This window comes from Strix aluco, chromosome 1 (assembly GCF_031877795.1).
Source record: "Strix aluco isolate bStrAlu1 chromosome 1, bStrAlu1.hap1, whole genome shotgun sequence".
NCBI classification, from domain to species: Eukaryota; Metazoa; Chordata; class Aves; order Strigiformes; family Strigidae; genus Strix; species Strix aluco.
Window position 1 is genome coordinate 108,995,840 of NC_133931.1, and position 21,751 is coordinate 109,017,590.

The 21,751-nt window shown below is 45.3% G+C and overlaps 2 protein-coding genes across 2 annotated transcripts in view; one reads left to right on the plus strand and one right to left on the minus strand.

Moving 5' to 3' along the window:
* Nucleotides 1-8,351, plus strand: part of DLEC1 (DLEC1 cilia and flagella associated protein) — a 42,853-nt gene extending 34,502 nt beyond the window's left edge. The window contains exons 30-37 of the mRNA XM_074830737.1: nucleotides 694-816; nucleotides 1,596-1,690; nucleotides 1,782-1,866; nucleotides 2,388-2,588; nucleotides 3,473-3,634; nucleotides 4,599-4,752; nucleotides 5,354-5,474; nucleotides 8,048-8,351. Of these exons, the coding sequence (XP_074686838.1) occupies nucleotides 694-816; nucleotides 1,596-1,690; nucleotides 1,782-1,866; nucleotides 2,388-2,588; nucleotides 3,473-3,634; nucleotides 4,599-4,752; nucleotides 5,354-5,474; nucleotides 8,048-8,171 (1,065 nt within the window). The 3' untranslated portion in view covers nucleotides 8,172-8,351. The remainder of the gene's footprint in view (nucleotides 1-693; nucleotides 817-1,595; nucleotides 1,691-1,781; nucleotides 1,867-2,387; nucleotides 2,589-3,472; nucleotides 3,635-4,598; nucleotides 4,753-5,353; nucleotides 5,475-8,047) is intronic.
* Nucleotides 8,351-21,694, minus strand: ACAA1 (acetyl-CoA acyltransferase 1). The gene is made up of 12 exons (XM_074830814.1): nucleotides 21,072-21,694; nucleotides 19,953-20,046; nucleotides 19,599-19,656; nucleotides 18,693-18,772; nucleotides 18,199-18,241; nucleotides 15,930-16,028; nucleotides 15,462-15,542; nucleotides 13,390-13,580; nucleotides 13,111-13,290; nucleotides 12,309-12,364; nucleotides 11,396-11,541; nucleotides 8,351-10,411 (listed from the first exon to the last, which is right to left on the minus strand). The coding sequence occupies exons 1-12, from the start codon at nucleotides 21,282-21,284 to the stop codon at nucleotides 10,336-10,338; spliced, it is 1,317 nt and encodes a 438-aa protein (XP_074686915.1). The 5' UTR covers nucleotides 21,285-21,694; the 3' UTR covers nucleotides 8,351-10,335.
* Nucleotides 21,695-21,751: the final 57 nt, after the last annotated feature.

The following is a 21,751-nucleotide window of genomic DNA, read 5'->3' on the forward strand; positions in this document are numbered from 1 at the left end:
GAAAGCAGTACGTGCCACATGGTCCCTGAGCTTACAAACTCGGCTGGACATGAATTGGCTCTGTAGAGAGATGGCAAAGGTTCTTCTGCAGCAATAGGAGGATTGAATCATAACCTGTCTATATTTCTGCAGCAGGATTTCACCATAATATGCATAATACACCTAAAGAAAGCAGAATCTATTCAACCTGTAAATCCCAGAAAATCCACTGTAGCTGGCTAGTGCATTTGATTACATTCCCTGCTGTCATGTAAAATAAAAAAATAGCCAAGAGCAAACTGAACTGTAAACTACTCTTAATTCACACTTGTAACCCTTCAAAAAATATTTCTTGTATCTGTGAGTGCTGTCAGTTGTGGGAGAATCATCTGAGTTGACCATGGAGTAAGAGTGGGCAGAACTGGGCATTTTTAAAAACGAACAAACAGGTATGTACGTATGTTTGTGAACTTAGAGAGCTGGTCTGTGACTGTGCTTAAACTCTGATGATGCTAAAGAGTGGCTACACCAATATTTCCAGCTGAAATAACTGTCGGGTTTGTTGTCACATGTGGTCATTTTAATGCAAGCCTGAGCGTAGCCCATTCCCAGGAGATTTCATGCTGTTTGTGCAACTCAGTTTTAGCAGCCGAGTGCCGAGGACGCTTGGGCAATCCCAGGCAGCCCCCCTGAACAGCTGTCTCTCGACTGCAGGTGGTTCCAGGAGGTGGCAGCATCTCCGTTTGCATCTCCTTCACCCCACGCGTCCTCCCAGAGACCGTGACCGAAGTGCAGTGTGAAGGGTTTGTGCTGGGTTTCATGAGCCTAGACGACAAGGTAAACTATCACAGCAAGGCTAAAGGTGACTAGAAAATAATCGTTTCCCTTCCTGTAATTTATGTACAGGCTGCTGTGTACCTGGCCAGTCTGTATAAACAGTCTTGTTCCTGCTACCCCATACATCCTTCCAGGGTTGTTAATTTGTTGCATTTGCCTTTTAGCTTGGAAGCATTCTAGGGTGGGAATGTCACCATCTTCTTACATTGTCTGGTGCAGCAGACCCCAGACAAAAGCCCAGGGTTTGTAACGCTATCACAACATCAGGTTTTATTGATAACAATATTTAACAATGGGACTGAGACTCAGGACTGCTGAGTTCTGTTCCTGGCTCTGCATCCACCTTCCTGTGTGAATTTGGACAGCGTATCTCTCCTCTGGGAAACTTCCTCTTCAGCAACCGCAAGCGCAGCTCACAGGCTAATGTGAGGCTTGAATGGTGTTTTATGAATTGCTTTGCTATTCTCTGACATGAACCATTGCAATGGTGCATGGTAGAATGAATGAATGATAACAGAATATTTAATAAAAACATCCCTAATGTTTCCGATTGCTGAGGGAAGAAACATCTGCATTTGTATTAACCACAGCCATTCAGAGTTCAACTACTGCTTAGCTGTTGCTGTTCCTTGTGCGCTGCCCACGTGTCTTACAAACAGGCAATACATTGTCAAGCAGAATCCTATTTTGGCTACAAACAGCCTCTCGGGCTAGAAGTGGGGTTTCAGCTTTTAGCACTATCACTTTATACATCATTTCTGTTTTCATTTTGTTGTCAGCTTGCAAAGACAGTGCCTAACAAAGTGCATCGCAGACACGGCTATGAAGCTCCACCGTTACGAGTGGACTTGCAGGCTGTCGTAAGGCTTGCTCTGTAAGTACCATCACACCGACCGCTGGTACGCTCGCAGGGTGAAACAGCCTGGAGGGCAGGGCTCTGACCAGCTCTGATTCTTTACACTCAGGTTAAAAATAGACATGGATCATGACAGAGGAGTGGTGTTTCATTCAATGGCAAGTGATCTCATACCAGATGAGCCTCTGTTAGGAGTAAGTATTTCATGCACCCTTTGTACTACTGTGAGAATTCAGAGCTGCGTGCACGTGGTTTTTAAAATGCAGCTTTATCCCCAGCAGCCTCATGTTGCAATTTTCTATATTGCACATGGCAAGATAGGTAAAAGGACTACAAGTACTTATTAGCCAGGAATAAGCAAAGCTGAGCTCAGACAATGCCTATTTTATACATCTTTCTCTTTCTTTGTATAGGAGTTTGTAAGTAGAAAAAGTAGTACTCTTTTCAGGACATAAAGGTCTGATAGCAGAATGAGTCACTTAGAGCAGCCTGGTCAGTTTCTGTGACCCTTGACATTCAAAGACTTTTAAACTTTATTACATTATTTGTATTTTGGGTTTTTACTTAAGAAATTTTGAAAAATACAAGTAGAAAATACTGGGTTGCTTTGGGGTAAAGTCCTTCAAATCCCTGGTGGTGCTGAATGACCAGACAGACTAGCACAAACCTCTCAAGGGAGTTAAAACTAACCAATTTTGGATCATTTCTCCACCAGGTTTTGACAGATTCAGTAATGACTCAGAGTTTGAAACTCATCAATTGCACTAAGGTTCCTCTGTACTTCAGGCTCCTTCTGTCTACGCCCTTCAGCCTGTCCAGCACGGATCCCAAAAAGAGCACCAAAACATCCCACAGCAAGAAGGACGAAAAAGAACAGCAACCACAACTTGTACTTTATCCACAGCAAAACATGCTGGTAGGCTCAAAAAATAATAATCCTGTGCCAGAATAGATAGTTTAGTAATTGGTGTGTTAGCGTGGCCCAGATGAACCACAAGAAAAACACAACCAGAAATCTCCCAATTTCAGGGGAAATAGTGGTATATTAGCAAATGCTGATTACTGCAATTTTGCCTGCTATATTGCGGGTACAAAATATTTTCCTAGAGTGGCCCTGATGTGCTTTCCTCTTCAACTCTGACCTGTTGTAAACTCCTGCAGAAAAACCTGTGGTTTTTGGAGCTCACTTAAATCAATAGCCATATATATGCTGGACAAATTAAAAGTTTTCCCAAGACTGCAGTTCCTCATTTCCTTAAATTAGATGCAGGCAGTGCAAACAGAGAAAAATTTGGTTTGTTTTGGGTTTACACAATGACATTAAAGGAATCAAAGTCCTGGAGTCAAGAATTAGCTAGGGTGCAACGAATGAGTAACAGTTGCATTTTTGAAGTGCGCTTCTCATTTTTCAGTGTTTATTTTGACATAGAGACACACACGTCTTAATTCTATGTGTGCGGGAAAAAAAGAAGACTACATGTTTAAGACAGCTTTGGGAATATGGTATTTGTAACCTCAGGAATTTAGAACCTTTGTCTTGCTAGAAACTGTTTCTCCCCTGTGGTTCAGAGATTAGCTGTTCACCTTTACACTCCATCTCTGTGTACTGGACTCATAGGAAATGGCTGTGTTTTTTCTTTAATTATAATGCTTTGTTCCAGTGGGAATTTGGTTGCTGGCATGACACCTTTGGGTTCCAGTGGGAAAATGTGTGCCTGGGCCTTTGAGCAGTGTTTACTTTGGATTTCCTGCACACAGTGTCTTCTTACGTGATGGTCATCTGAATTCCTCTTCCCACAGGTGAAAGTGTCATTCCACACAACTCTGGAGTTACTTATGTATCAACATTTGCCAGATACCCAGCTGCTTCCTGGATTCCAAGTGCTCCAGTTTGAGAACGGAGAGAGAAAGCTGAAGTTTAATCAAAATCTGGTCATTGAACATAGTAACTGCACTACGCAGGTAAGATCAGAATGACAGGTCAGGGACTGTTTTATCAGCATCTGACTCAGAATGACTGTGCCTTAGGATTTACTCGGCTTTGAAATACAGCCACCTCTGGAGTAAATTGTGTCACCCAGCTGAAGTGAATGGCCATGGGTTTGCAAAAGGAGACTGTTGAGACTGCAGAGTGGTTTTGGGTCCGCACGCTGGTATTTGTACCCCAGCTCTTCGCACGGCGCAACAGCCTGACCGGTACGGCTCAGTCAAAGGCAGCACATTCCACCACAGCAGGACGTGCGACGTCCTTCTGGGATGTGGGGTCAGGGCTGCCTCAGTGAACATGCCAGCGACTGAGTCACCCAGCATCGCCTCCTGCAGTACCCGAGTGCTTCTTGAAAGTCTCCCGAGTCTGTCTAAAACTCATGTGGTGTGGTCACAGCCCACACATGTTTAAAGACCGATCTCTTCCAGATGGAAAGGTATAACCACCCCCCCAAGTCCTCAGCAGTTCCAGTACACTGCAGGCTTTTTTTTTTTTTCCATACCAGGTATTTCTGAGGACTGATCTGTGTAAGATCTGAGCACCATATCTAAGATACAGTCAAATTACTAATAATCTTGGGCAATCTGCACAAATTGAATGACTCACAGAGGGCCATATACATTCCTAAGGGACAAGATGCTGTAATGTCTGCATCCCCACAGAAAATCCTAATAACAAATGAGAGTGCTCACTCCATGTTACTTCATTAAGACCACAGTGTCTGGTTTGAAAACTTATCCCAGAACTGTAAAACAAGCAACAATTTTATTCATTCAAAGCTGTAGAATGGGGAGTTGATTCTATTGCAAAAGAACACAGAACAACTATTCTTGATTAAGTGCTGGGGGTTAATAATGACCCAGCTGTAGCAGATATTATTAAAGCTCTACAAAAATAAGGTGGGGTGCTTTTCTCCTTTCTCTTTCCTCTGTTTTGCAGCTGGTCCCAGTGACTGCGTACCTCGCTGTTCCAGTTCTGGAGCTCTCTTGTGACATGGTTGATTTCAAGACCTGCTTTGTTGCACAGACCAAGACTGAACATGTCTTCCTGTGTAACAGGAGTGGCTGTAGAAGTTACTGGACTGCTTTGCTGGGTATTCTGGTTTTGCAGTTGGATTTCCTCGTTACATAGTTTCACTATTCCGTGTTTTTATTTAGTAAAACTGCACACACTCAATATATAGCCAATATGCGATGATGTTGGTTGCAAACATATCAGCTCTGCTTCTGTTCTCAGTTATGTGGGCTTTTTCTTTTTTTTTTTTTTTTTTTTTTAACATCATTGTATCTCTGCTGATTTCAGCAGCTACTCCAGATTTAAACAAAAGATTGAATCACAACCGCCACAAGTAGCAGACTCGCTTTGCTGATTTATAACACAGTCCTAAGAGGCAACAAGAAGCAGTAGCTCCTCATGAGTTCGGTCTGAGCTTGTGCCTGATGATGTTAACAACAGATGGGCTTCAAATGAAAGAGCAGGGCCTTATCATTTTGAAGTGGAGGCCACTGACCACTCCTCTTGATTAGAGGATGAAACCAGACACTGTCCACATGCACAGAAAACCTCTCACAGTGCAAGACAGGATTGATTAGTTGGCCAGCAAGGAGACGCATTGATTTGGGTGCTAAATGCTGTACAAACTTACACAAAGGGGCTTGCATTGCTTTGTTTGATATTTGCCCCTTTCACTGCAGATGAACAGGAAAGGCATAATGACCTGGAAGTATTTTCTGTCGCCCCTACTAATGGCATTTTGGAGGCACGTGAAGGGGATCCACCTACCAAAGAGATTTTGCAGATCAGCTTTACTGCAAGGTAAACAGGACTGAAATCTTGCTGTTATTCCCTGTCAAGCCTCAAGTGTGAGTAGACATTGAAAGCAAAGAGCGATTCTGCTGCCTTCTTGTGTTCTTGTGATACCAGGCTGCTCATTTTGCTTCTAACACTTGCCAGTCCTGGGCCTCAGCTGGTACTTTTTCCATATGACCGTGTTCCCTACACTGCTCCCATATATGGGATTTCTTTTGGATTTGGCACCCAGAATTTCAGACTTCAGATTTACCCACTCGAAATCATGCTGTTCCAACAGTTGGCATGACACACTGGCTGTGTGCCACTGGATAAAATCCCTTTCTTTAGGGCAATGTCTTGAATAGAGTGCAAAGCTCTAGCCGGTAATTCAGTGCAGAGGCTGATACAACAGTTGAGTCCTTCATGCATCCAGCACTTGATTAGTACAGAGGGAGAAGTGTGTCTGGAGTAGCTCAAAATTCCAGTAAAGCACCTGTTTGTCATGCAGGAAAGCGCAGTGTCTTTTGCAGTCAGTCTCAGGGATCCTTCACAGAATCGTCTAGGTTGGGAAAGACCTTGAAGATCATCCAGTCCAACCATTAACCTGACAGTTCCCAACTACACCATATCCCTCAGCGCTATGTTGACCCGACTCTTAAACACCTCCAGGGATGGTGACTCCACCACCTCCCTGGGCAGCCCATTCCAACGCCTAACAACCTGTTCTGTAAAGAAATACTTCATAATACCTAGTCTAAACCTTCCCTGGTGCAACTTGAGGCCATTCCCTCTTGTCCTATCACTTACTGCTTGGTTGAAGAGACTCATTCCCAGCTCTCTGCAACCTCCTTTCAGGTAGCTGTAGAGGGCGATGAGGTCTCCCCTCAGCCTCCTCTTCTCCAGACTAAACACCCCCAGTTCCCTCAGCCGCTCTTCGTATGACATGTGCTCCAGACCCTTCACCAGCTTCGTTGCCCTCCTGATGAAGCAAATAGAGCAAAATGTTCTAATGCAGTGATGAAATTTGGTTTACCCTTGCTTAGCCTGGAGCCATGTTTAGTGTTACAGTCATATTGATGTTTGATAAGAAAACAATGTATTTTTGTTGCCTCTAGTCCAAAGGTTTTCTACACAACGAAGATAATGTGAGCTGCAGGCAAATGACAGCAAAGAACAGAAGAGAGCAGATGAAAATTATCTTCTTTGTCCTATAAATGTCTAATATTGTTCTAATTATGGACATCTTATCATAACCTCTGTCAAAGCTAGGAATTAGCTGTGAATGGCAGAGGTAGTGACCCAAACCCTTTCATTTCTTTGCTCTAACTGGGGAGATGCAACTCCTGTAACAAAATTCAGCTTCCACTACAAATTATTTTCTTGGAAGTTATCACTCAGTGGCAGAAAGTTTAAAAGACAGACAGGTCCATGCCAGTATTTCCATGATCTCTGAACGCCGCAGACAAGGAAGTTTCAAGAAGCAAACTATAGGTGACACGAGTTGTTGTACCTGCGATCTCCCTGGAACACGCTGTGAGCTCTCCATCACTGGAGAGACTGAACTCTCAGCAGCAGCTGCTCTAAGCTGTTCCTACTTGGAGCAGCGTTGTCGTGGGCCAGAGACCTCCCCAGGCTTCTTCTGACTGCCTAAATTTTTCTGGAGTGCTTCTGAATATGCCTGAAGCGCTTCTTTTTGTCTGACAGCAGATACGCTCATCAGCATGCCTGAAAGTACCAGAAAGCAAAGATGTTGCTGTATTGCAGCCAGCTGTCTGTTCAGCTCCAGACGAAGAATTCCCAGCACAGCGGAGCTCAGGACCAGCATGGCATTAGTACATAATTACATGCAAGGTGTGAGGTGATTTTAATAATTCGCCTCCCTAAATAAGCGGTCTTCCTGCAGGGGAATTGTGTACAAGAAAGGAAAAATAAAAGTTGTCTGGCAGGACAGGCTCTTGCCTCAGGCCTTTACACCAGCCGTCTCTTAGAGGCAGAGAAGTCCTTCAGATGCACAGTCTCAGGAGCGTTTGGGTAGCATTAGCCTTAGGCAAATTACGCTGCAAGACTTCCACTTAATGCAAAACTATGCTTGCTGTAAGCTTCTTGATGTTCATTTACAACCAGGACTCCACTGACTGCCCCTTGTCTTAGGGGAGTTGACAGAAACTTTTCCGTTTCAAACTCTGTCTGTCACAGGGAGGAGTTTTCACATCAAGGCAGTGCAGGCATTTGCTCCCAAACACTATCCCCCAGCACGCCTTCATTTTATTTATTTAACTAAAATAGAATTTCACAAGAGATTCAAGTTCTTCTTTCAAACGTGAAGTTAATAATCCAATGTCTTCACTTCAGGTACAGACTGGACCACTCTTTTCAAACACCCTGTATGTAGCCGTGGGAGGTGACACCGCAGTGAATGGCTACCCACAGACTCGACACTAATGTTAGAGACCAGTGCTTGTGACCAGGAGCGGTTTATGTCTTAGGGCCTTAGGGCACCATTCTCCCCCTTTTCCTCTGCAAAGTAACAAATCTCATCTTAAAACACAGAATCGCATCTAGCTGTAACTGAACTGTCCTTCTGCTCTGCATTTTAGGAGTGACATTGAATACGAAACTATCGTGACCATTACCGGAATGCTGGGAGAGAAGCCTTGCAAGCTGCAGCTCAGGGGACGAGGAACATATGATGGGAAGTATGAAGACCTGTATTTAATTTAAGCAAAACTATGTGGAACAAATGTCAAGGTAATGGGTCAGATGCAGATGTGCCATCAGTGGAGCCTGTATTTTTGTCTACTTCAGTTGTTTTAATATGGACTGGAATTTTAGCAGAATGAAATTTAAGTTATGAGGAAAAAAAAGCTCATGGTACTTTAAAGAAAACAGTCATAACCTCATTCTGTGCTAGTACTTTTATTACCGTGATAAGCTTACCATTACCCACTGAACCAGGCTCTGCAAAATAACTGGGTTTAAATTGCAAAGCAGCTTTGGTAACAGCTAGACCAAAACCCTTCCCATATCACAGTATGACTCAAATTACAATTAACGACTGTTCATACCTTAAAAAGTAGCTTTTGTTTTGCCTTATTTGTTTGAGATTAAAATGGACATTGACACATAATAAAAAGCAAGAATTAGTGAATAGGACAGTATTCCCGGCCTGTTTTCTCAGTGCCTTACGTGAAAAGGGGAAGAGCCAACTTTCCCTGGACTCCTTGGAAAATTACCAACCTGCATGTTTCATCATGCTTGGGTACTGAGAATATCCCCTTCAGCTACAGAGGGAGGAACCCTTCTTCCTTTTAATTCTTTCCCCTCACATGGTTCCCATTTACTCACACTTCTCTTTAAATGTTTTTAGTATTACTTTAGCTAAAGGTCACAGAAATTCCCACTTCTGAGCCTGTTAAGTTTTCCACTCCCATCATATAAAAGGTTTTTGTTAAAGGCGGTGTGTGTGGGGAGGAGGGGGCTGCAATCCACACTTGAGGAGAAGAAAAGCACGATAGCTGCCTTCTGCCTAGTTTAAAACAGACTTGCACTAGGACTGAGAACTCCTTTTACACACGGGAACTTCAGTGTGAAAAAAAGGACCCTCAAAGATGCTAATACCTCTCTGCCCTCTCTAAATAATCTAATCTTCTTGCTCTAAAATACAGCATGCGTGACAGCTGGGAGAGTGAAACAGGCTACAGCACAGGAATGTGAGAACATCAAATAGCACTAACCAATCCTGACCTTCAACTAACAAGCATCACAAAAAGAAAACAAATATATTCCAAGAACCCAATTGTATTGCTGAGTGCAAAAACAAGAGTCAGGACAAAGAACCTCAGTCTGTGTTACAAATTTAAACTTTTCTAACATGTCAAAGATCACGAGTACATTTCTTTTTCAAGCCGTTAGCTCTCAGTTTCAGTAATCTTTCTGCTCCTAAGAGAGAGAACAGATAAGGGAGAACCTTACAAGATGAAATACACATTTGTATTAGTGCATAGAAGTACTGAGGTGTCACTGATGGTCAGGTAGTGCCTGCAGTAAGAGTAATGCTGAAACATGTTTCGCATTAGCTAAGTAAATATTATTAAGCATAAGCTTGTCCTCTAAGTTGGAGTCACACAAGCTGATAACTAGAAACGTGCTGTAAAAGATGGAACATCCACCTTCAAATCCCTGGCTCCTGGCAATTCAGCAGAACAGTTCTATTCAGGCACCTCCTGTGTAAGTTACATTCTCGTCCTTCCATCTTCCCCCGCTGGAGGCATCAGAGCAGCCTGGTTAAAAGTAGAAAGCTACAGCACATCCCCCAGCACAGCGACAATTTAAGATATAGCCAATTTATGACGAGGATAGGACAGGCACAGTTGTGAAGGAAATGATGTCAAGTCTTTGCACTGCTTTCAAAACAAGCTGTTCTAGACTTCTTGAAAGATGGTGAAATCTTTCAAGAAAACCCTGGAAAGGCCTTTTCATGTGCACTGATATTTTTGTTCTGAGCAACCCTTTTAGACAATTTGTCATATAAAAACACTGTACCATGAGCTACTTCTCTCTGATAATATTCACAGAATAAAGGGATTGATTAAACTAGAAACATTCATTCATAATCACCACACAAGGGCCTGTAGTTGAACTTCAGCTGAACTGATTTCTCTTCTCATGTCAGGATGCTTTTTAACTCTGAAGCAAATACCAGTTTTGTATTTTCTCAACTGCTTAGTAGATCTGTATTATTTACTCTGCTTCATAATTTGTGCCTAAAATTTGTAGATCTAGTAGCGAATCCCTGAATCCAATTGATTTCACAGTGCAAATCATTTGCTGTTACTAGAGAAGGCAGAGAATTAGCTGTTGTGTGGTTTCGTCAGTGCACTGAAGTTTAGTTCCCTGGGTACTCAAATACTGCCGCAGCGCCCATGCCAGTTCCAATGCACATTGACACAACACCGTAGGCTCTGAAACAAAAAAAACACATGGAATTAAGAAAAAGACAGACCAGGTTTAGATCATCTGGCACAACAAAGAGTACCATAAATTTGAGCTACCCACTGCTTTCCTGTGTCACCAAGAGATTCTGACTCCAGAGCAGGTCCTGGTGCCCTGGAGTTCTTGCGGGGTGGTGTTTGCAGAGCACGGGGACACACGTTTCTCTCTGCCTGCTTTGTGGAGAGGAGCAGTGCGCCAAAAGCAAGCTCCTTAGCCACCGGCCTCAGCCACTCCAGCAGCAGGGTCAAGCTAGAACTGCTCTGATTCAGATGGGTTGAGGATGAAACTTCCTTTCCTGCCTCCTGCCACTGCCCTTCACATGGCTTTGCCATGTAAAAGTTCGAGGCAAATTTGAATAGTCAGATGACATGCAGTAGGGTTTGTAGAAAAAGAGCAGAAAGCCTGACTTCAGAGTGAGTTCTTCCACTTCAGTTTGAGGTGGTTTAGAGTTTTTGCCTGATTGGCTTGGTATTTAACAGCTTCCCATCACTGTTACCCTCCCCTCTGGGCCAGGGCACAGCTCGTCCTGGGGTGCAAGTCCAGTGACGTTGTTATGTGCCAGCCCCGACGGGAGCAGTGGCAGAACCAGCCAGCTGCAGCTACGGGGTTTCTTCCATACGTCAGGAAGAGCCCGAGTGCTGAGCAGAGACCAAACCCTCGCAAAGCTGGATGCAGCCCAGCCCTGCAGAGCTCCCACCACGGACACGCTGCTCTAACGCTGCGCGCGGGAGGCATCTACCCCGGGGCCCTGCACCACCAGGGACCAGCAGGGACTCTGTGTTCATGGGCAGCGAGACACTGCACAGCCCTCCCCGCAGAGAGCCACGGGGAATTCACACACAAAGCTATCGAAGGGATGGAGAAAGCTTCACCCAAACTGATGGTTACTTCCGCGCCTACGTTACTTACACACGCATAAGGCATGGAGGCTAATACTGTTCCTCAGTGCTCACCTTCTCCCTCTGCGCTTCAATTCATTGAGCAAAGTCACCACTTGACGAGCACCAGTGCAGCCCAGTGGGTGTCCAAGTGCTATTGCTCCTCCCAGGGGGTTGACCTTCTCCATGGGAATGCCCAGCTTTTCAACACAGTACACAGCCTAGAAAGACAGAGGGAATGGGTTCATGGAGATGCTCTCACCTCCATTAGTTCTCAGCTCTCCTGCAGTGGAGAGCTAAGAGGACTGCAGGGGAGGCTGGTGATCTCATCTGTATATGAAGAGGGACAGCAAACCATCCCAGGCAGCTCTAGGGACTTCAAAAGATTTGTGCTTAAAATGAATTTAGCTCAAGCTATGTTTATTATTACACAAACTCCGCATCGTTGTGTCAGCTCTCTTAAGGCGTTAGGTGGTTAGTACTTGGGGGCCTGACTCCAGTTAGACCACCTTTCCCAGGGGAAAGGGGTGGAACTACTTTACAAATCCCAAGCACACAGAAGAGCGCTAAGCCTGTCAACTTCATCTCAAACTGAGCCCATGTACTTTCTGACAGGCATGTCAGAGATTTGTGGGAGACACGGCAGTGAAGTTTCTACTTTTCATGAAGGACTGCCAACACACTCACACCGATACCACCCAGTAACAAATTACAGCCCTTGTGAAACAGATTTTGCAAGTTGGTACGAGGATACGATAGTAAAGATTACATTCAGTGGACCCATTTTTCCATTGTTTTAAATATTAAGCTGTATAAGCAATGCCCTGCTTATTTTTGTTTGAAGGAAAGGGAATACAGTCTGCACACGTTATTAACATTTGTCTGAAGATGTAACATGTGGAACAAGTTCAAATCTTAATTTGGAGACCAATCTGAAATATACTCGGCTACCGAGCAATGTAGCAACTCAGACAGGATGTTCACTCACCTGGCTTGCAAAGGCTTCATTAATTTCATATATATCAATGTCATTCAGAGTCAGACCTACGGTTCAGGAAAATCAGGATTTAGGAGATATTTTTGCCTTATGACTATATCAAAGAATAATTCACTCACAGCCTCCCTTTGTGAATTCCAGTTCTACTCCACTAATGACAAAAAGAGGGTGACTTTGGCTCCATGTGGGGAGTCTATACTTGTACACATGTTTACGTACAACGTCTAAAGACTGCAAAAAGCCACAGTTTGTGGTATTGTGTCACTGAGTTTGACAATTTTCCTTAGATCAAACGTGATTTCTTTGCAGAGAGATCAAAGATTGAAGGGTATTTCAAGACTGAAAGGCAAAACTATAGGTGAGCACACAACCATAGCAATGACAAATGGACACAACAGTAATCATCAGCTATAAAAGCCATTTAACCTGATGAGTGTGATAAAAACCCCAAGAAAAGCCTGTTCCGCTGGTCAGATACCAGAATTGTAAAGAAAAAAACCTAAAACCCAAACACAAAACCCACATGCTCCTCATATTAAGGAAAACAGCACCAAACGAACACGGAATCACTTGCCACGTGTGAACTGCTGAGACTGTGCAGGGATTTAATCCTGAGCTTCTCAACGGTGAGTGAATGACAATTTATACACAAGTACAAGTGAAGAGCATTACAATAATCCCGGCTGGGATCTCTTTAAGGATTTGAATTTAAGTTCACTGTTCCTATGGCTGATAGCCGCACACGCTAAATTTCAGTCCACAGAGTCTGATTTGCCTTGTGCCAAGTTCTTACCCGCCTTCTCCACAGCTACAGGGATTGCATAGGCAGGTCCTATGCCCATGAGGTCGGGTGGGACTCCAACCACAGCAAAGGACCTAAGCACCCCCAGGACTGGGAGTCCCAGCTGCGCTGCTTTTGAGCGTTTTGCCAGGAGAACAGCAGCTGCTCCATCACTGACCTGGCTGGCATTACCTGTCAGAAGAGATCTATTAACACCTTTTTTGTCTAAGCACATTCTGTTACAAGGCAGGTAAACTGCAGGAACAACACAAATATAACAAGAGAGCTGACCTGCTGTAGTGCTACCATCCTCTTTGAAGGCAGGCTTCAGCTTTGCCAAGCCTTCCAGGGTCGTGGAGGGCCTAATCCCTTCATCTTGGTGCACGGTGATTGTTTTTTGGTTGCCCTGATTATCTAGAACAGTGGTCTTCACTGGAACAATCTCTGTTTTAAACAGCCCCATCTGCTGAGCTTTTGCTGCTCTGTTAAAGAAGAGCATGAAAGGTTAAAATATTCTGGAGGTGAATTGCAAGAGAACTAATGGCAAGGAAACCAGTTAGTAAGGGAATGAACTAAGGTGCGACTTGGTACACAGGTACATCATCGCTGAGCAGTGGACAAGATGACAGATGAATACTTATTTCCATTCATGAGAAGACAAACTTCTTAACTCTATGTTACGGGAAATATATCACTAACATTATGGGCATTCTCCCCAAACCTGGGTCACAGGATCACACACTTTGGAGCAAGATCCCCATTCTGTTCCCATCAACACATTTGTGACTGACTGACCACCACCAGCCCACAGCACGAAGCTGTACTTGTCCAGTGGTACAGCCACATCACAACTGCAAGAAACTAAATGAATCCTAATGTTCAAACATCAATTCTTAGTTTTGCAGTACAACAGGGGAAAGGAGCTAAGCCTCCACATAATGCTAGTAATTTCTGACAAGTTAGGGAACAGCTAAAGTTTCACTCATTCCTGGTTTTGTCCTACTAAAGACAAGTTGAGCTTTAGACCACAGGCTTCAGGTATAATCTTGTGGTGTTTAAATGTAATCTTTCAACCCAAAGTTACTGCAAAGTATGTTGCACAGTTCACCGTGACTACCTAGAAGGGTATCACTTAATTTAGCAGTAAAGGTGCAGCGAAGATTGGGTCTGATCCCTGAGACAGCAGTAGGGAACAACTGACATGACCACACTGATCTAAGTAGGCAGAATGAAAATAGCTAAATTAGAATTAGCTCAGGGCACGTAGTTTTAATCTTTCCTATCAACAATGTATTTTAGAAGCCTCCACAGTAGAGCTGATTTAGAAGATTCACCTTCCAGCAGCAGAGCACCCTTTACAGGGAATACGACCTGGAGACTGAAAGCTTGTTTTACCCCCTCACCATTTTACACTTTTACTAATGAAATGAAAATATTTAATACTCCCAGGTAAGCAAGAGTTAGTGCTGAAGGACAGATCAGTAACTCTGCAGACATCCTGAGACCGAGGCCAGAAAATCACCCCCTTCCTCATGCGAGAGGCGAGGATCGTGTTCACATACCCTTTTGCGTTATCAGTTCGGTGTCAGTGAGAAAGGCTGGCATGCCAAGTTCCCTAAGAAGCAGGGCCAGAATTTAAAGGTTAACTGGCCGGGGCAGTGGCTTCCTGTATTAGATAAATAATTGGACCGGGGTGATGCTTAAACAGAGCTCTGAAAGTCAGTTTAACTCTTTGATGGCAGCAACTATAACGTATCACCTGCCACTGGACTGCCAGTGCAGCCCCATGGATTCCGGGGTCAGCTGACTTTGGCAGCAACTCAACCTAAGAGGAAGGTTATTAGAGTTAGGATTGGACTCACTTGGAGCCAAACACCTGCAGCCAAGACAAGGCACTCTTCTCACAGGCTCGGCAGTTCTCTAGAAACAGCTACATGTAAATACTGCCTCTTAGGAAAGATTTGTTCTGCTGCCACTCCCGTGTTCAGTTTCAAACGATACTGAGCCAAAGCCACTATGAAAACACCGCACCATGCACTCATTTCAGAAACCTCTCAGAGACCATTGTATCCTTTGGATGCTGAAGAACACAGGGGCGCTCGCTGCTCAAGGCTCGCGTGCCTGGTGATACGTGCACTAGATCAGTCCCCAGTCCAGCTCTGGACTCGGGTTTCCTTACCACACAGCCCAGACACGCACCGCTCTTCGCTCTGACCACCTCAAGCTTCTTTACTCACTATTAAGGTTTGGAAGGCAGCACGAAGGCTGCACTTAACCACTCTTGGGAAGTAGCAGTGCATTTTCTATCTGTATTTATTCCTTAACTTAAAGGTTAAAAAAATATATACAAAAACCACATTTACTTTTGTTGGGAAGCCAAGGCAAAGGCATCTTGCTTCTTTCGGGAAACTCCAAACTTCTCTGCCACATTTTCTGAGGTTATTCTGGGGAAAACAGAAATCACAGAATTAATCCAACAACACAGCTAATGGAGCTGGAGTTGGCAACACAAGGTTTGAGCAGTGGCTTCAGTCTCAAAGCTAACTGCTGCCTTCTCGATCTAGAATGGCTTGGCAGAAGCAGATCCTGAACCAAATCACGAACCAAAGCAAGGTTCAAATCCCTCCCTCAAGTTTTTGCTCATTAAGCTCAAGACATAAGACAAGGAAACCTTTCATCAGTCGCTGACTTCACACAATTAATTTTCTACCACAAGCAAGGAGGATGCCAACACATACACATCCAAGCTCACTGCATTCAGGTTGATTTGAGGTCACTGAGGAGACAGACCATCTAGAAAAGCCTTAAACTTTGGAAGAGGAAACACTTACCCCATAGGAATAAGGCAATCTCGAGCTTTACTGTTTTCCATCAAACTGGAGCTGATATCACCAGGGTTATTTGCACTTCTGAGGGACATCGTTTCCACACTAAACACAGGAAAAATTTGAATTTGCAACCAGTGCCTTCATACTACATTTGTGATAATTGCTCCATTGAGACTGATGGAAACTCAGCATCTTGACAACACGCCTTCCTATCACCAGCTAATAACTACGAACTGGCTGAGGCAGTTCTGCAATCATCAATATAAGAACTACCATGAAATGAAAACTGATTTCTAGATTAAATTGGTCCTTGTTTCACTAAGAACAGGATACCAACGTCAACAGTTCATTTCTTGGGTTTCCACAGCTAGGAAGGAATTACTAACGATTCTGGCACTTTTGTCCCCAAACATAACAAGAAACCTAAGGTCCTAGGACTGGAGTTTCCAGCAGGATTGTCAACATCCATAAAAATGCCACTTACAGCTTAAGAACAGGAAGAAAAGCATTAAGCAAACCATGACAAAGAGACTTCAGTGAGTTACGCCATTTGTATTTCACAACAGAAAGAATTTAAGACATGGATCCCAGAGGCTGCAGTCTTTGACCTACAAATGAGTTAACAGATTAAAGATATCCAAATTTACTGCAGAAATACACAGCCACCACTTAAGACTAGTGAGCTTTTGTAAAGTCAGCCTAAACCATGAAGCCTACGATGGGAAGAGGGTTTGAATTCTACTCTGCACCACACAAATACACTCATGAAAAGTAAGTAACACAGAAACTATTGCTGGAAAACGCAAGACAAGCAGAAAATAAGGTTTTTCACCAGGCTTATAGTTTAAATTCCAGATGGCACTTACTAACTCTAACACGGGACACTACATTACTTGACTTCAGCTGCATCTACTCCCTGAAGAAAGGTATAGAATCAGGTTTTAAGTAAGAGCAAACCACAGCTACTGCGTTTTGTGTTGTCATTCAGTACCCCTCCGCCTACGGAGTGGGAGATTCCACTCAGGGGCAGAGCATGACTTGGGATAAACCCAAGTCACAAAAACTATTTGTAACTTATGGATTTTAAGTCTTCATGGAGGACCCTGCAGAGTAGAGGCCAGAAAACTTCCCACTATGAAACCCAGTGGTTTGCACACCCAAAGGTGCAAAGGCTGGATGCCAAACCCTTTGAGCCTTTCAGTACCATTAAGCGTATCATTCTGGTGGACACGGCCAAGCAACTCTTGAAACGAGTGTTTTAAAGGGAACGAGTGAAAAGCACCACGTGTTCAAGCACAAGCATTCCCCGTGAACACCAAGTGCTCTGCCTCCATCTGAGGAACATGCCTGTCTTGCTGAGCTGTTTCTTTCACAGCAGTCTAAAGAAGGGAAGGGCGTTCTCAACATCAGCTCTTGCTCAACCAGGTACACGCAGGTGTTGAGAAGCTGTAAATATAAACATTTTCCTAAGGACTACCACATGACTGTGTATAGTAATAAGTCAAGAAAGACTTAAGAGTTACCAAGGTATAGAGAAACCCAACATTTTTGACTCAGGATTACTGAATACTTTGTTTTAATTCATTTTTCTGAAGTGAACGTGTATGTGGTCACTAGTATTTCTCCAAAGCCAACCTAACATTTACATAACCCTCTAAAAAAATAAATGCTTCTTATGACATTAGGGCTGAAGCAAAGAACAGCATGCCTGTCCATTGCAGAACATCTGTAAGTCTGTAGAACAGTTATTAGCATGGGTAAGATATTAATTTCTTTATCCAAGATAGCTGCTAGTCTTCTAAGACACTAGTTAACTGGAGATTAGTTATAAAGCTAATTATGGCAGGCTGTCAGAGCTCTGCACACAAGTGGCATCCTACAGCAGGGCCAGAGGACCCTAATAAAACAGGCTTTTTGCTTGCTTCTAAGAGATACTCAGCCTCTTATTGCAACCCCAGCAGACATGTCACCAAGACCAAAACTTCCAGGGGAATTAAAGGACTTTCAAGCACCCTCTCTCAGACCCTTTAAGATGACCCAATTTTCTGCAAAAGTACTCAGCAGCTTCTGGAAATACACAAATTGCATTCCACCACTTAAATTTAGGTCCTAATTTTATTCACTCATTTGTCAAATGAGGACAGCATCTATTTCCTTGAGGGGAACAGAGCTGGTTGGAAGGGATTTCTAATTCCTCACACAGAACTATTGCAGAGGGACAGGGTGCTACCTTCAGGAAGCCTAAGCAAGTACCATAGAAAGACTTTCTTACCCACAGGCCAAGCCAATGTCATAGGATCCATTTCGGATGCCACCTGTAACAGCAGTGCATAAACACTCTTACTATCATTAGGAGCAAAAGCACTTCCATTCCAGCTGCAGTTTCATGCACACCTGAGGCACATACCACAGCCAAATGGGGCAATCCCTCTGCCCTACTGCCTGCCAGAACGTAAGCCAGGTCAAGGAGCTGATGAAGACCAACCGTGACCTGACACACAACCAGAGAGGACAGGAGCGACCCTTCTAGAAGGTGCCTGATGTGGAAGTGATGGTAGAATCAACCCCAGAAAACCAAGTTACTTCTCTAGGGGTAAACTCGGCCACTGGAGGATATAAAAGCATTCAGCCAACAACACACTGAAAGTTCCTAACAGCAGAAAACATTATCACTTTTTTACTGCTCTGAGAGATTTGAGGACAGGAGAAACAAGCACTTGGGGCAGGCCAGGCATTGACTCCAATCCAAGCGCCCCTAACACTTACCAGCTATATTGATAATGGCCTGTAGCCCAGAGGAGCACTGCCGGTTCACACTCGAGCACGGCACCGACTCTGGAATACCACTAGAAAATAAGACAGCGTTGGCACAGACTCAGTGACAAATACCACACAACAAACCAAACCTCTAATGAGAGCATTAAGCCACTTGGTTAAACTTTAACCCTCAAGTTCAAGACAGATCCCTTTATACATTTGTTGACCTATTTAGTCCTGCACCAAGAGAAAGCAAAGTTCATAGATAATTTCCACACTTGATTTGCAAGCGGCTCTGAGTGCTGTTTCCCCACAGGTACAGATCCTCCGTAACCAGGGCCCTCTCATCTGCCTAGTTCCTGAGGTCTAATCAGGGCCAGAAATACTGACAAGCTCTGCAACATTCGTCATTACTAGTGGCCTGTGGCTGCACCTCTCCAAAGTGGCGGTTGTATGCTGATTTACACAGGCAAACATCACTCGGCAATAGACACTGGCTGAACTATTTGGAAACTGGAATCCAGCTCAGTATGAGCCATCGACCACCAACTCCACAAAATGAACAGAAAGCCTTGAGACAACTCCATGGTTTTGGGACCATGCAGAGCCGAGAGCAGCACAGCCTTGCAGGACGGAGAAGCAGCAGGTGCAGCTGGGAGCCCACAAAACAAGATCTCTCGTTCAGAGGCTCAACACAGGCAGCACAAATGGATTAAACAGCCTCACCTCTGCCTCCCTGTCCCTTTGCCATCAGTGTCCTCCAAACACTCGATCAAAGTCTAATTTCTAGGCAAAAGGTGATTGGCTGTAACTTCCTGGGAGCGCATGAGCCTCATCACAACCTCTGACTCAGTGCTGCTCTGTAGCCAAGTCCCGAGAAGGAGAGGAAGAACCTCGATCTGGTTGAAAGTTTACCTTAGAAACTGTGCAACTCTTGCAATCAAAGCACCAGCTCCAGGCTGCAGCACGTTTCCTGAGTGCAAAGATACGATTCCAGTCAAACGGTTGCATTTTCCTCGCTATCTGCCACAGGCACCGAAGGGACGTTAACATCACTGCAGCTTGGTATCATCCAGCACCCAGATCAGAGCCCCGCCATGTGACAGAACAGTCGTGAAGGACGCACTGATTTCATAAACCTAACGCTACGCACTAACCCCTTCCAACCCCACGATACTTGCAAGTGTCCCATGGGACACCAGGAGCAACCTGCCCCAGACAGCTATCCAGACCAGGAGTTTCAAGTCCAGACAGAGGTTGTTCACTCACCCACACAGATGTCTCCCAGGGCCTCAGGACGAAGATTGACATCTTGAAGGACAGCCGTCATAACGGCAGACAACAATTCATCAGGTGTAGTATCCTAAAAGCACAGGGGAGTAGCACTACTCAGTGAACACCAGTAACTGCCCTGTCACCAGTTCACCCTCAGACTACTTCAGAGGGCTAGTGTACGATGCTCAGGCAGCTTTACTCCACCTCTCAGCTCTCGATGGTTGTCGTTTTTTTACAAAAGCATTATTACTCTGCACGTTCTTACCCCAGGTACCTTTCGAGGCTATAACACACTGCACTCTTACCTAGCTCGGTTTCATATGAGCACACTTTGTAGGGCCTTCAAAACAAAACAACTACAGTGAGTTGTATGACAAGACTTAGCAAGTGGAGTCCCTCCATTTGTGAAAGAAACAAGGTTGACCCCTCAGCTGGTGGGAAGCACCACCAGCACAAGGAGACCTATTTTGAAGGATGACAAGCAATGATCCTGGCACCATGTTCGTGCCTCAGTCAGAACCCCAGGGCTCTGCGATTGCCACCCAGTGAGAAAAAGGCCACTCCAGGAGAAGGGTGGCACGTCCACGCCAAGGAGCGAGCTGGGCAGGCGAGGGAGATGCTGCTTTTCTGAGCGGTTGCTCTGTTCGACCACAGCACCTAACAGCAGCGTGGTAGAGACCTACCCCAGGCTTTATGGGGAGCTGGGAAACTTGTCGGTGCATTGCCTGGCTTTTTTGGGGGATGCCAGTGGTCCTGCCGCACCTGGGCCACGCATCCCCTGACATCAAAACCATCAGAAAATGTCTTTTAGACCGTTTATAAAGCAGAGCCCCGCTCCTCGGCTGTGGCTGGGGAGGCAGCGAGCAGGCCCAGCACCCGGGTGCGTGTGGAGGGGAGGCAAGCGGGGGGGGTCCCCAACTGCCCGTGGGGGTGCTCAGCAGCTGGGGGGGCCTCAATGCCTGGGGGAGGGGGGGGGGCCCGACCCAGCACCCTCGGGGGGGGGTCTGCAAGCGGCGGGGAGCGGGCCGCCCAGCCGCAGAGGGGGGAGGCGGGCAGGGCGGCCGCAGTGTCGCCGGGAGGGGGGCAGGCGGGCAGGGCCTCCCCGGGCCGTACCTTGAAGCCGCCGCGCTTGGCGCGGCCGATGGCGGTCCTCCGCCCGTGCACCACCACCACATCGTCGGGGCTGGCGGCCCGCGGCGAGACGCCGGCGCGGCTCCCGCAGGGCGCGGCCCGCACCCCGGCCCCGGGCCCCGGGGGGGAACCGGCGAGGTGCCCCAGCACCAGCTGCGCCCGCCGCAGCGCCCCGCCGCCCGGCCCCGCCGCCATCTTGTCACCGCCACCGCCTCCGGCGCGCGCGGGCGCAGCCCGTCACTGGCGTGGCCCCGCCCCCCGCCTCAGCCGGGCTGTGGGCGCCACAGAGGGAGGGAGCAACGAAAATTAAACTAAAAACGTAAAAGAAACTAACACACCCCCCCACCAACTGCTAATAAATAAATATTAAAATAAACAAGTAAATAAAAAATAATTTGATAAAGGAAAATAAACAAAAAATTAAACCAGAAACGTAAAAAAGAAAAAAGAAAAAAAAGAGAAAGGAGGGGGCAAAAAAAGGGGGTGAAAGGTGAGGAAAGAAGAAATAGAAATAACGAAAAATAAAAAAGAAAAATAAAAGAAATTTTAAAATAAAAATAAAGGAATTAAATAGTTTTTTAAAAATATAAAGCCCTGTGCGTTTGGAGCATTTGAACAAAGTGGGACACCAGGGCAAAGGGACACGCAGGGCTGTAGGGTCT

Coding starts and splice junctions, on each gene's coding strand:
- ACAA1 (XM_074830814.1), bottom strand. CDS start 21,284: ATGGCGGCGGGGCCGGGCGGCGGGGCGCTGCGGCGGGCGCAGCTGGTG. Junction 15,543..15,929: donor GATTGCCTTATTCCTATGGG/GTAAGTGTTTCC, acceptor TGTTTTCCCCAG/AATAACCTCAGAAAATGTGG. Junction 12,365..13,110: donor TGTAGCTGTGGAGAAGGCGG/GTAAGAACTTGG, acceptor CCTGAACCGTAG/GTCTGACTCTGAATGACATT.